This window comes from Amblyraja radiata, chromosome 1 (genome assembly GCF_010909765.2).
Source record: "Amblyraja radiata isolate CabotCenter1 chromosome 1, sAmbRad1.1.pri, whole genome shotgun sequence".
In the NCBI taxonomy this organism is placed as follows: Eukaryota; Metazoa; Chordata; class Chondrichthyes; order Rajiformes; family Rajidae; genus Amblyraja; species Amblyraja radiata.
This window is the reverse complement of record NC_045956.1, coordinates 191,936,167-191,951,121: the sequence shown is the minus strand read 5'-3', so window position 1 is coordinate 191,951,121 and position 14,955 is coordinate 191,936,167. Positions and strand designations below refer to the sequence as shown.

Here is a 14,955-nt window from a genome sequence, read left to right as displayed (position 1 = left end):
AAAAGAAGAAGGGTAGGAGCTGAATTAAATGATTATAGCTCCGGCGGAGGTTGGTGGCCATTTAAATGTTTGGAAGGACTTGGGGAATTATTGTCCACTACGGATTGATTGTATTACTAATTGTATCTTAGAATAGAATAGAATAAAATGCAATTTATTGCCATTCAACCCTCTTAATTTGTCTGTTGCGATGCTTATGGCAATTATGTACTCAGCAAGGACTGTATTGTTATCATCAAAATGATAAACAGGAGGGAATGAAAAGGTAAAATGCTTTTAAATATATGTAATGGAATCCTGGGTTAGGTTATAGCTTATATTTAGTTTCAAGCAGGTCTTTTACAGTGGATTGATAAGTGAGAGAGACAAGCCTGGGCTTGCCTCAGGTTGCTGTGTATTGAGACAATGACCGATGCCTTTGAAATGTCTTGTCTTGAAAGTACCAACTGATCAGATGCCTTCGAAATGCGAGTACTAATTGACAAGAGACAAGCTCAAGTGACAAAAACACAGTATAAAATATCTTGCAGTTCTTTGTTCATTGAAGTGGTGGCGTGGGGGAAGTCAAGTGTCTGTGGTGCTTACTTGACTGGTGTATCCCCATCACTTCCCGGCCGATTATCAGTAAAGCTTGAGTTGGTCTACCTAACGTTTTTGTGAGTTGTGTTTATTGCGAAGTGAACCTTATCAAACCCCCCCAAATCCCAGTGAATGCCCCTGCCCTACATTTGAAATCAAGCCATCATAATTGTGCATGATCTGTCAGCATTATCCTTTTTTTAAATATGTATACAGGAGACCAAGTGGATCCTGTTGGGTCCTGTCTCCTCAACGCGTGGCTGTGGGGGTGGGAGGTCTGCGGCATCACACACACACTAACCACCCCCCACATACATACACTAACCCCCCCCCCCCCACATACACACACTAACCACCCCCCACCCCCACACTAACCACGCTCTTGATACTATATTATTATTATTAATTCGCTCCTTTTAACCAATCTCCCGCCCTATCCACACACGGAGAGGCCCCAACTCGCAGGCGCAGCTGGAGAGGGAGGGGTGTAGAGAGAGCGAGGGCAGAGGCAGGCAGAGGGCAGAGACAGAGGGCAGTGGGCACAGGCAGAGGACTGATGTATTGGGTAGAGGCAGAGGACAGATGGTAGAGGCAGAGCAGCCGAGTCTTTTGAATAACTGAAGGGGGGGGAGGTCGGGGTCTGGGTGGTGACGTCACCCGCTGCGCATGGAAGAAGGGCGCACGGAGCTGACCCATTGTGACGTCATCAGCGAAAACAATGGTTTTTAAATTAAAAGTTTTGTCAGGTTTTTAATATTTTCAGTAATAACTTGAGAAATAAAGCCTGAAATTTCAGATGTCGATTTTGGAATCCAGGGGGAAATTCTCTACCGGAATACGTAAAATAGTTACCATTACAGCATAGTTTTTCATGAAGATGTGATACACACAAACAAAAAAAACACATCCAAGATCAGAGTTTTATAAGTATAGAGATAGAGGAAAGTTCAAGTTTTAATTGATCGTCACATGTTCTAATTAAAGGTACAGTGATACTTGAGTTAACATACATCCATACTAAGTAAAAAGCAACAAGACCACAGCCACATAAATAAAGTTAACATAAACGTCCACCACAGCGGCATCCACATTGCTCACTGATGGAAGGTAATAAAGTTCAAACCATCTTCCCCTTTTGTTCACCTGTGGTCGGGGCTGTTGAACCCTCTGCAGTCGACGCTCGCTGCCTACACAATACATAAAATTCCTTTAAACTTCCATGATCCAAAGACATTCTCATAAGAAGGCTATGCTTGGACAGTTATCCAGCCAAAGATGCGAAATCATTGCGGGAGTTTGCGATATTTAAGTATTAAATAAATTTACTACCCTCTTAGAAGTTGTGGCTCGATGAAACATCTCAACCACGTGCAAGAAATGAATTTGTTAGCAATATGAAATTATCACTCTTAAACTGCCCCTGTAATAAAGAAAGTGGAGGAAAATAAGAATCGAGAGGCCATGCCTTTTGTTTTCTGCAGGTATTATAGCGGTAGCAAAACTACATTAAAGACTGGATAGACTCAGCTTGTACAAGCTGGAATTCAGAAGATTGAGGGGGATCTTATAGAAACTTACAAAATTCTTAAGGGGTTGGACAGGCTAGATGCAGGAAGATTGTTCCCGATGTTGGGGAAGTCCAGAACAAGGGGTCACAGTTTAAGGATAAGAGGGAAATCTTTTAGGACCGAGATGAGGAAAACTTTTTTCACACAGAGAGTGGCGAATCTGTGGAATTCTCTGCCACAGAAGGTAGTTGAGGCCAGTTCATTGGCTATATTTAAGAGGGAGTTAGATGTGGCCCTTGTGGCTAAAGGGATCAGGGGTATGGAGAGGAAGGCAGGTACAGGATATTGAGTTGGATGATCAGCCATGATCATATTGATGGCGGTGCAGGCTCGAAGGGCCGAATGGCCTACTGCTGCACCTATTTTCTATGTTTCTGTTTCTATGCTTCCTGATCTGGGTGAACTTCATAGAAAAGGAAGTACGGTTCATGTCAAATTTACGCTATGGAATATTCATGATCCTAACCAACTGCAACTGTCGAAGGTCTACCTTTACTAAAACAAAAGGAAGATCAGGACCTAAGGGAAGTAGTTTGCTATCGCTTTAATACCTGCAGAAACAAAAGGCGAAAACGAGGAAGATACATCTACTGTTAAGCCAAGATGGTCTGCTTGTCATCCAGCGAGAAGACAGAGGAATGACAAAGAGATAGCCCATGAGGGGGGGCTGTCGATGACTGGTCAGCTCGGACCTTGCATCTCATCACAAGAATGGACACCGCATTCTCGACAGGGCCAAGGAGGGCTTAGATTAGGAACACTTCTCCACCCCATTTCCCACCACAGATGGCTGACCTGCTGCGTTCTACCGGCACTTTGGAGGGGAGTAGACAGACAGACGTCGCAGGTTTGGACCCTTCTTCGGACTGATGGAGGTAGGGAGAGAGCGGGAAAAAAGAGATGAGGTTGGGACAGACTCCAGGCCTTGATTAGGAGGGGGGGAGTCTCCTTAATTTGGAGAATTCAATGTTCATGTCATTGGGTTGTAAGCTATGAGGTGCTGTTCCTCCAGTTTGCGTGTCACCTCACTCTGGCAATGGAGGAGGCCCAGGACAGAAAGACCAGTGTGGAAGTGGGAAGGAGAGTTAAAATGGGTGGCAACTGGGAGATCCAGCAGGCCTTGGTGGACTGAGCGCAAGTGTAGGGTGAAATGCACGCCTGGTCTAGATACAAGGAACAGCAGATGCTGGTTTACAAAAAGAGACACAATCTCCTGGATTAACTTGCACTTCTGGAGAGCATGGACAGGCAACATTCTAGGTCAGGACCCTTCTTCAGACTGCTTTGAGGGTGGACAAAGTTGGTTAGAAGAGGTGGGAGAGGTCACCTTAGATTCCCTTCCCTCTACAGATGCGGCCTGACCCAGAGTTCCTCCACCGCTCTAGAGGGAATGGACAGACGACGTTTTGAGTCAGGACCTTCTTCAGACTGATTGGAGCGGGTGGGGGGGGGAGGAAGCTGGAAAAGAGAGATGGGGGCTGGACAAAGCCTGGCAAGTGATAGGTGGACAGAAAATGCTGGAGTAACTCAGCGGGACAGGCAGCATCTCTTGAGAGAGGGAATGGGTGACGTTTCAGGTTGAGACCCTTCTTCAGAAGTGATAGGTGGATATAGGTCCCTTGTAGTCAGAATGTAGGTCCCTTGCAGTCAGAAACGGGTGAATTGATCATGGGGAACAAGGACATGGCAGACCAATTGAATAACTACTTTGGTTCTGTCTTCACTAAGGAAGACATAAATAATCTGCCGGAAATAGCAGGGGGCCGGGGGTCAAATGAGATGGAGGAACTGAGTGAAATCCAGGTTAGCCGGGAAGTGCTGTTAGGTAAATTGAATGGATTCAAGGCCGATAAATCCCCAGGGCCAGATAGGCTGCATCCCAGAGTACTTAAGGAAGTAGCCCCAGAAATAGTGGATGCATTAGTGATAATTTTTCAAAACTCTTTAGATTCTGGAGTAGTTCCTGAGGATTGGAGGGTAGCTAATGTAACACCACTTTTTAAAAAGGGAAGGAGAGAGAAAACGGGGAATTACAGACCAGTTAGTCTAATGTCGGTAGTGGGGAAACTGCTAGAATCAGTTATTAAAGATGGTATAGCAGCACATTTGGAAAATGATTAAATCATTGGACAAAGTCAGCATGGATTTATGAAGGGTAAATCATGTCTGACGAATCTTATAGAATTTTTTGAGGATGTAACTAGTAGAGTGGATAAGGGAGAACCAGTGGATGTGTTATATCTGGACTTTCAGAAGGCTTTCGACAAGGTCCCACATAAGAGATTAGTATACAAACTTAAAGCACACGGTATTGGGGGTTCAGTATTGAAGTGGATAGAGAACTGGCTGACAAACAGGAAGCAAAGAGTAGGAGTAAACGGGTCCTTTTCACAATGGCAGGCAGTGACTAATGGGGTGCCGCAAGGCTCAGTTCTGGGACCCCAGCTATTTACGATATATATTAATGATTTGGACGAGGGAATTGAATGCAACATCTCCAAGTTTGCAGATGACACGAAGCTGGGGGGCAGTGTTAGCTGTGAGGAGGATGCTAGGAGGCTGCAAGGTGACTTGGATAGGCTGGGTGAGTGGGCAAATGCATGGCAGATGCAGTATAATGTGGATAAATGTGAGGTTATCCACTTTGGTGGCAAAAACTGGAAAGTAGATTATCTGAATGGTGGCCGATTAGGAAAGGGGGAGATGCAACGAGACCTGGGTGTCATGGTACACCAGTCTTTAAAAGTAGGCATGCAGGTGCAGCAGGCAGTGAAGAAGGCGAATGGTATGTTAGCATTCATAGCAAAAGGATTTGAATATAGGAGCAGGGAGGTTCTACTGCAGTTGTACAGGGTCTTGGTGAGACCACATGTATTGCGTACAGTTTTGGTCTCCTAATCTGAGGAAAGACATTCTTGCCACAGAGGGAGTGCAGAGAAGGTTCACCAGACTGATTCCTGGGATGTCAGCACTTTCATATGAAGAAAGACTGGATAGACTCGGTTTGTACTCACTAGAATTTAGAAGATTGAGGGTGGATCTTATAGAAACTTACAAAATTCTTAAGGGGTTGGACAGGCTAGATGCAGGAAGATTGTTCCCGATGTTTGGGGAAGTCCAGAACAAGGGGTCACAGTTTAAGGATAAGGGGGAAATCTTTTAGGACCGAGATGAGGAAAACTTTTTTCACACAGTGAGTGGTGAACCTCTGGAATTCTCTCCCGCAGATGGTAGTTGAGGCCAGTTCATTGGCTCTATTTAAGAGGGAGTTAGATGTGGCCCTTGTGGCTAAAGGGATCAGGGGGTATGGAGAGAAGGCAGGTACAGGATACTGAGTTGGATGATCAGCCATGATCATATTGAATGGCGGTGCAGGCTCGAAGGGCCGAATGGCCTACTCCTGCACCTAATTTCTATGTTTCTATAGGTGAGGGAGACACAAGAGACGGCAGATGCTGGAATCTTGTATGGAACACAATTTAGTTAGATGCACAGAATCTCTTGCGCACAGTGGGGGAATCGTGGATCAGAGGACATGGGTTCAAGGTGATGGGGAAAAGATATAATAGGAATCTGAGCGGTATCTTTTTCACACAAAGGGTGGTGGGTGTAGAGTGAGCTGCCAGAGGAGGTAGTTGATGCTGGGACTATCCCAACGTTTAAGAATCAGTTAGACACGTACATGGTTGGAACAAGTTTGGAGGTCAAACGCAGACAGGTGGGACTAGTGCAGCTGGGACATGTTGGTCGGTGTGCCAAGTTAGGCCAAAGGGCCTGTTTCCACACTATGACTCTAACACAAAGTTCTGCAGTAACTCGGCGTGCCAGGTAGCATCTGTGGGGATCATGGATACGTGACGTTTCACAGAGTGCTGGAGTAACTCAGCGGGTAGGCAGCATCTGTGGAGAACATGGATAGGTGACATTTCGGGTCGGGACCCTTCTTCACACTGGCACAATGTTTTTTATTAATATTTTTATTAGAAGCATATACATATCATAACCAAAACACAAGTTGTTTATCAATTACATATTGACACAGCTTCTGTTTATTTTTTTAATAGATTTTTTTTAAAGATAGAGCTACAGAAAGAAGGAAGGGAGAAAATATTTACAAATAAAAGAAATTACCAATAACACAATTTTGGAGATAGGTCCGTAGATTATAAAGTGTAATTATTCATCCAATCCTGGATTCAAGTTTCAGTCAAGCTTCTGTGCTGGACCAATTTACCCTTTCAGAAAATCAATAAACAGAGACCATATGCTAGTAAATAATTCTGGTTTGTCAATTAAGACAAGTCTAATTTTTTGCCAAGTGTAAGGTCTCAGACATCTCTATAATCCACACTTTAATCGTGGAGGTTGTTGGGTTTCCCCCAAAATTTTCATATTAATTTTTTCCTAATTATTATACTATAATCAAGGAAATTTCTTTGGTATAAGTTTTAAGCTTTGTTCTGATATTCGTAATATTATTAGTTTTGGATCAGGATCCACTTGGATATTAACAACTTCAGAAATAATTTAAAAAATATCTGTCCAGAAATTATAATTTTTGTACAGTTTACAAAAGTGTGTTAGCTTCTAAATATTGACATTTGTCACAGAAAGGAGAAATATTTGGAAAAATTCTATTTAATTTTGTTTTAGAATAGTGCAGTCTATGTAGTACTTTAAATTGTGTTAAACAGTGTCTGGCATTTAACGAGCATTGATGTATATGTTGTAAACTTCTCATCTCATATATGTTAATTATAGGTTGAGCTAGTTCATTTTCTCATGCTTGTCTATATAGTTCCGTCGACGGGACCTCACTAAAAGAATATTATAGATGTGAGATATTAATTTATCTGTGTTAGGATGTTTATTCAAACATTCATCAAGGATCTCTGGCTCCCTAGTTCTTTATTCTTGTGTATGTGATTTAACATAATCTCTAAATTGTAAATATCTAAAAAAATTATTTGAATGTAATCCATAATTCTGTTGTAACTTCTGAAATGAAAGAAAAAAACCTTTTCTGTAAAGGTGTCCCGCCTTTTTAATTCCATAATTTTTCCATTGTACAAAACCTTTATCCAACACAGAAGGTTTAAATGAAGGATTATTTACAATGGGAAGAAGGAGTGATAAATTATCCAATTTTAAAGTCATTTTTAATTGTTTCCATGTTCGTATACCACTATATATTATAGGATTTTCATTATAAGTTTTTTTAATTCAGTTTTGTGGGAGCTAACAGAATCGAACCAATTTCAAAAGGTAAACAATCTTCCTTTTCCATCTTTAACCAATCTGGTTGTTGATCCATATCTTCCAACCAGAAGTTCATATTTTTAATATTAATTGCCCAAAAATAAAAATAAAAATTTGGTAAAACTAATCCTCCGTTCGTCTTGGATTTATATAAATGATTTTTATTTTATTCTATGATTCTTATAATCCCAAATAAAACAATAGAATCAACTTTAAAAAAAAAGAATTGATTGAAAAAGGTACAGTATATGTGGAAGGAAAATCATTTTATGGCATTAATTCTACGGAGCATTGAGATGGGAAGTGTTTTCCAATACTGAATATTCTTATGCAATTTATTAAGTAAAGGGGGAACATTTAATTTAAATAAAGATGTATATTTCTTAGTCACATAAATTCCAAGATATTTAAATTTTTCGTAGACTATTTTAAAAGGAGATTGTTGCAATGTATGTAAGTTGAGTTCCGTTATTGGCATAATTTCACTTTTGTTCCAATTCGATATAGAAGTGGAATGCTAGTTTCTGGGTTTGCAATGTATAGTAATACATCATCTGCGTAGAAAGAAATTTTATTAACTGTATCTTTAGTATTATACCCATAGATTTCTGGATGGGCTCTAACACTTTCTGCAAGTGGTTCAATAGCTCGGGCGAATAACAACTGAGATAATGGGCATCCTTGTCTACAACCTCTAAACAAGTTAAATTTGCGTGATAACATTTGATTTGTCAATATTCTAGCTGTTGGATTAGTATATAGGAGTTTAACCCATGTACAAAACTTCTCACCCAGTTCAAATTTCTCCATCACCGAAAATAGATAGGGCAATCATTCCACCTGATCAAATGCTTTTTCAGCATCTAACGAGTTGACTGCTAAGTCTACATTCGCTATTCTATTTGAATATTTATTAAATAATCGTCTCAGATTATAAAATGAATAACGTTTTGGGATAAAACCTGTTTAATTTATGAATCACTAAACTTAATCTGTGGGCTAAAATTTTAGTTAATATCTTCTGATCAGTGTTTAAAAAAACAATGTCTCTATATGAACCTGGGTCAAGGTCCTTATCCATTTTTGGTATAAGTGTTATTGTTGATTCATTTAGTTTCTGGCAGTTTCTGTTGAGTAAAAGCATAATTATATAATGTTTGTAGATGTGGAGAAATCAGGTCATGAAATTTTTTATAGAATTCACAGTTTAAGCCATCAGGGCCTGCGACCTTTCCGTTTTTCAAAGATCTAATGGACTCTTCAATATCTTTTACTGATATTTCAGCACCTAATAATTCCCTCTTTCAGATCTAAACCTGTAAGATTACATTTCTGTAAAAATGTTTCCATTCTCGCAGGACACTGTCGTTTTGGTTGAATAAAGTGTTTGATAATATTGTAAAAATCTGTCATTGATATCCTTGGGCAATGTTAGTGTTTCTCCCATATCTGATCTAATTTTATGAATTGTTTTTTCCCCATCCAATTTACGAAGTTGACGAGCTAATAGTTTTTGTGGTTTATCACCAAATTCAAATTGTAGTTATTTTGTGTGTTGATAAAGTTTTATGATTTGATCTGAATATATGTGATTTAACATATTTAAGTGCAGCGATTTTATTATGTTTTATCATAGAGGGGGCAGCATCATTCTCTATATCTAATTGCCTTATTTCCATTTCCAATACATGTTTTATCGCAGGATTCTTTTTATTATGAAAGGCTTGTGAGGAGATTAACGCTCCTCGTACAAATGCTTTGAATGTTTCCTAGAGAAGGGAGACAGGTGTTTCAGGGCGGTCATTCAACTCGAAAAACATATTAATCTGTGTAATAAGATATTCGTAGCATACTTTATCATTTAAAATTTGAGGGTTAAGTCTCCATTGTGTCTGCTTCTCGGTCATTCCATTTAGTTTAATCATGAATGTTAAAAGTGTATCATCCGATATTATATTATGATATTTCGAATTATAAATAAATGGGATAAGTTTAGTCTACTAAAAAGTAGTCTATTCTTGAATAAGTTTTATGTACCGGTGAGTAAAATGAATATTCTCGTCCAGATGGATTTTCGATTCTCCAGACATCTTTGATATTGGTAGTGTTAATGTATGAATTTAGTAATTCACTTGTCTTGGATTTTATTTTCCTTTGTTTTGATGATCTATCTACATAAGAATCTAATGTACAATTTAAGTCTAATACAATCTAAGTTTTGAAACTTCCTCCTGGGACGACGCTGAAATTGAGCCCGAGGCTTCAGTCAGGCTTACTTCTTCCACCGGTGGTTTAGTCCTACCGGTTTTTCTTGCCTGTCCTTTTGAGGGAGTACGTTGTAACGACATTAAACCACCGGAGTCGCGGTCTGATGACGTCACTCACCCTCGACAGGCTGCCGGTGAATTCTCAGCAGGTCAGTCCCGTTTTTTCTCCCTTTTTGTTCGGATTTAGCTAGCTGGCGCATGCCTCTACTCCAGCACAGCGCCACCGGAAGTCACACGGGCACAATGTTTACAGATGAGGGGGTGATCGGAAGATGAGTGAAGTAAGTGACAGAGGCGAGAGAAAAGAAGGAGATAAAAGGGTGTGAGATAAGGAGAGAGGAATGTATATGCGCAGCTTTAAGGGACATTGGTCAGGTAGTATTTGGAGTATTGCATACAGTTCTGGTCACTCCATTACAGGACTGATGTGGAGGCTTTGGGGAAGGTGCAGAGATGGTTAACCAGAATGGTTTAAAAACAAGGAACTGCAGATGCTGGTTTACAAAAAAGGATAAATTGCTGGAGTAACTCAGCGGGACAGGCAGCATCTCTGGAGTGAAGGAATGGGTAACGTTTCGGGTCGAGACTGAAGAAGGGTTTCGACCCAAAACGTTACCCATTCCTTCCAGCATTTTGTGTTTACCTAAACAGCACCTATCTATCCACGTGGTGGTGTGCCAGCAGGCTGGATGAGCGGGCAAAGGCACTGCCAAAGAGCGGGCAGGTGAAGGGGCACTGGCCGGTGTGGACTCGCCAGTGCTTCAGCAGGTGGTCAAGGCGGGTGAAGCTCTTACCACAGGACGGGCAGGGGAAGGGATGCACACCACTGTGGGAACGCACAGGCTGCACATGCAGATGAAACCCTTGCCACATTCAGCGCACACAAAGGGTCTCTCTCTGGTGTGTTTCCGCTGCTGCTCCCACAGCCCCCGTGCGCTCTTAAAATGCTTGCTGCAGTGGGAGCAGCCGCTCGCCGGCGTAGACCCGCCTGTGGTGCCGCAACTCCCGCGAGCTGTCAAACGCCTCACCGCAGTATGGGCAGTCGTAGGGCTAGCCACTGGTGTGCACGTGCTGGTGAGCCAGGGCATGGGAGGCCATGGTAAAGCGCTCTCCACATACCGGGCTCGGGAAGGGATAGTCACCGGCATGCACCCGCTGGTGGGACAGCAGTCTGGTGGAGCTGGTGAAGCCCTTGCCGCACTGGGCGCAGGTGTAGGGGCACTCACCAGTGTGGGTGCGCTGGTGCCCCAGCAGGTAACTGGACTGGGTGAAGCCCTTGCCGCACTGGGCGCAGGTGAAGGGGCGCTCGCCAGTGTGGATGCGCTGGTGGGACAGCAGGCTGGTGGAGCGGGTGAAGCCCTTGCCGCACTGGGCACAGGTGTAGGGGCGCTCGCCGGTGTGGGTACGCTGGTGGGACAGCAGGCTGGCGGACTGGGTGAAGCCGTTGCCGCACTGGGCGCAGGTGTAGGGGCGCTCGTCGGTGTGGGTGCGGTGGTGCACCAGCAGGTGACTGGACTGGGTGAAGCCCTTGCCGCACTGGGCGCAAGTGTAGGGGCGCTCGCCGGTGTGGGTGCGCAGGTGGGACAGCAGGCCGGAGGAGCGGGTGAAGTCCTTGCCGCACTGGTCGCAGGTGTAGGGACGCTTGCCGGTGTGGGTGCGCTGATGAGACAGCAGGCTGTTGGACTGGGTGAAGCCCTTGCCACAGTCATTGCAAGTGTAGGGGCGCTCGCCAGTGTGGGTGCGCTGATGCTCCAGCAGTGTGTCGGAGCGCGTGAAGCTCTTGTTGCACTGGGTGCAGGTGTAGGGACGCTTGCCGGTATGGGTGCGCTGGTGCCGTCGCAGCTTGGTGGAGCGGGTGAAGCCTTTGCCGCACTCGCCACAGTTGTAGGGGCGCTCACCATTGTGGGTGTGCTGGTGCTCCAGTAGGCTGGCTGAGCGCGGGAAGCCCTTGCCGCACAGGGTGCAGGTGTAGGGGCGCTCGCCGGTGTGGGTGTGCTGGTGCACCAGCAGGTTGCTGGAGCGGGTGAAGCCCTTGCCGCAGTCGCTGCAGGTGTAGGGCCGCTCCCCGGTGTGCACACGCATGTGCTCCTTCAGGCGCGTGGACGACTTGAAGCCTTTGCCGCAGTCGGAGCAGGTGTAGGGCCTCTCGTCGGAGTGCACGCGGTTGTGCTGCTGCAGGTTGTCATAGCAATTGAAGCTCTTGCCACACTCCGAGCAGTCGAAGGGGCGTTCTCCCGTGTGCACCCGGCGGTGGGTCTCCAGCCGGCCCGGGGTCTGCCAGGCCTTGCCACACACGTCACACTCATAACGCTTATCCTTGTTGTGCCCCGTCATGTGGTCCTCCATCGAGGCTCAGCCCCTCGAAGCTCAGCCCGCACACCGTGCAGATAGGGGGGGCTCACCAGCACCAATGCAGCCCTCAATGGCCGCTCACGTCCCCTTCTCTCAGTCCACAGCAACGGCTCCTAAACCCTGCAGGATGGGAACAGAGGGTCAACAATCTGGCAAACAGGACATTACTAGCACATATTGGGTGCTTTTATGGTGGAGGAAACCGTTATATAATTCTACGCGGCACACTGGCCCAGCGGTACAGCTGCTGCCACACCGCCAGAGACCCGGGTTCGATCCTGACTACGGGTGCTGTCTGGGCGAAGTTTGTACGTTCTCCCCTTGACCTGCGTGGGTTTCGATTTCCTCCAACATTCCAAAGGCGTGCAGGGTAGTAGATTAATCGGCCTCCGCAAAATTGTTAAATTGTCCTGAATGTGCGTAGGATAGTGCTAGTGTACAGGGTGATCGCTGGTCGGCACGGACTCCACTGGCCGAAAGATCTGTTTCCGCGCTGCATCTCTAACCTAAACTAAACCAAAGAAGGGTCTTGACCCAAAATGTCACCCATTCCTTCTCTTCACAGATGCTGCCTGGCCCGCCGAGTTACTCCAGCACTTTTTGTCTATCTTCTCCACAGATGCTGCCCGACCCGCTGAGTTACTCCAGTACTTTGTCAGAGATTCATTGAGTGATACAGTGTTGGAAAGAGGCCCTTCGGCCCAACTCGTACACGCATTCCTAGATCCCTCGGCTCGACACACTCCCCCCAGCGCCCCGCCATTCACAGTGAATATCCTGCCCTGGTTTGACTTCCTAAACTGCGACACCCTCCCCACTCCCAAATAATGTGAGCTCCTCCCTGTGGCTCCCTGCCCCTTACCCCTGCCGCCTCCTGCTCCTTACCCCCCTTTTCTCCCCCCTCCCACCCCCAAAAAATATGAACCCCCACCTGGCACCCACCCTCTTCCTGGCTCACTTGACCCTCGCCCCTAGTTCTCTGCCCCACCCCATTCATCCACCACAGCACCAAACCCACTCCCCCTTGAATCCCTCCCCCTCCCTTTGCTCCCTGCTTCGCCTGCGACACCCTCTTTCCATCTCCACCCTCACCTCTCCTCCGAGCCCCCTCCCTCCCTCCACCCTCTCTCTCGCTCCACACCTCCCCACTCTCTTTCTCTGACCCTCTCCCCTTATTCCTGCCCCTCTCTGCCTCCCCTTTCAGATATCATTCTCTCTCTCTCTCTCTCTCTCTCTCTCACTCCACCTCTCTATCTCCACCCGTCCCCACTCTCTCTCAGTCAGGAGGCAGAGAGAGACTGAGAGAGACACACAGAGAGAGCAGAAAGACATCTTACCCCGACTCTCTCTCTGACCTTCGCCACTCTCTCCCTCTCTTCGCACTCTCTCTCTCTTTATCTCTCTAAGTCTCTCTCTGCCTCTCTCTTTCTCTGATTCTCTCTCTTTCACTCTCTCTCTCTCTTTCTCTCTGTCTCTGTCTGTCTGTCTCTCTCTCCGTCCCCCTCTCTCTGTCTCTCCCCCTCTGCTTCTGTGTGTCTCTCTCTGTCCCTCTCTCCCTCTCTATGTCTCTCTCTCTCTCCCTTTCTCCCGTCGCTTTCTCTCTTTCTCTCTCTCTGTCTCCCTCTCTCTCTCTCGCTCTCTCTCTTATTCTTTCTCTCTCTCTCTCTCTGTCTGTGTGTGTGTCTCTCTCTTTCTCTGTCTCTCTTTCTGTGCGCTGAGTGTGGCAAGGTTTTCACCCGCATGTCCAGCTGCACATATACATTCCTCTCTCCTTATTTCACACCCTTTTATTCCAGAGTACTTAAGGAAGTAGCCCCAGAAATAGTGGATGCATTAGTGATAATTTTTCAAAACACTTTAGATTCTGGAGTAGTTCCTGAGGATTGGAGGGTAGCTAATGTAACCCCACTTTTTAAAAAGGGAGGGAGAGAGAAAACGGGGAATTACAGACCATTAGTCCAACATCGGTAGTGGGGAAATTGCTAGAGTCAGTTATTAAAGATGGGATAGCAGCGCATTTGGAAAGTGATTAAATCATTGGACAAAGTCAGCATGGATTTATGAAAGGTAAATCATGTCTGACGAACCTTATAGAATTTTTCGAGGATGTAATTAGTAGAGTGGATAAGGGAGAACCAGTGGATGTGTTATATCTGGACTTTCAGAATTTCGACAAGGTCCCACATAAGAGATTAGTATACAAACTTAAAGCACACGGTATTGGAGGTTCAATATTGATGTGGATGGACAACTGGCTGGCAGGCAGGAAGCAAAGAGTAAGAGTAAACGGGTCCTTTTCAGAATGGCAGGCAGTGACTAGTGGGGTACCGCAAGGCTCAATGCTGGGACCCCAGCTATTTACAATATATATTAATGATTTGGACGAGGGAATTGAATGCAAAATCTCCAAGTTTGTGGATGACACGAAGCTGGGGGGCAGTGTTAGCTGTGAGGAGGATGCTATGAGGCTGCAAGGTGACTTGGATAGGTTGGGTGAGTGGGCAAATGCATGGCAGATGCAGCATAATGTGGATAAATGTGAGGTTATCCACTTTGGTGGCAAAAACAGTTAAGTAGACTATTATCTGAATGGTGGCCGATTAGGAAAAGGGGAGATGCAACGAGACCTGGGTGTCATGGTACACCAGTCATTGAAAGTAGGCATGCAGGTGCAGCAGGCAGTGAAGAAAGCCAATGGTATGTTAGCATTCATAGCAAAAAGGATTTGAGTATAGGAACAGGGAGGTTCTACTGCAGTTGTACAGGGTCTTGGTGAGACCACACCTGGAGTATTGCGTACAGTTTTGGTCTCCTAATCTGAGGAAAGACATTCTTGCCATAGAGGGAGTACAGCGAAGGTTCACCAGACTGATTCCTGGGATTTCAGGACTTTCATATGAAGAAAGACTGGATAGACTCGGCTTGTACTC

At 45.2% G+C, this 14,955-nt stretch overlaps 2 protein-coding genes across 2 annotated transcripts in view; both read right to left on the bottom strand.

The window, feature by feature from the left end:
* The window catches only part of LOC116982908 (zinc finger protein 229-like), a 968,520-nt gene that overhangs the window by 649,831 nt on the left and 303,734 nt on the right, over positions 1-14,955 (bottom strand). The window lies entirely within an intron of this gene.
* Positions 10,458-14,955, bottom strand: part of LOC116989933 (zinc finger protein 229-like) — a 33,893-nt gene continuing 29,395 nt past the window's right edge. Inside the window, exons 3-5 of the mRNA XM_033047521.1 lie at positions 11,657-12,022; positions 11,560-11,572; positions 10,458-11,223 (exon numbers count right to left, since the gene is read on the bottom strand). Of these exons, the coding sequence (XP_032903412.1) occupies positions 10,724-11,223; positions 11,560-11,572; positions 11,657-12,022 (879 nt within the window). The 3' untranslated portion in view covers positions 10,458-10,723. The remainder of the gene's footprint in view (positions 11,224-11,559; positions 11,573-11,656; positions 12,023-14,955) is intronic.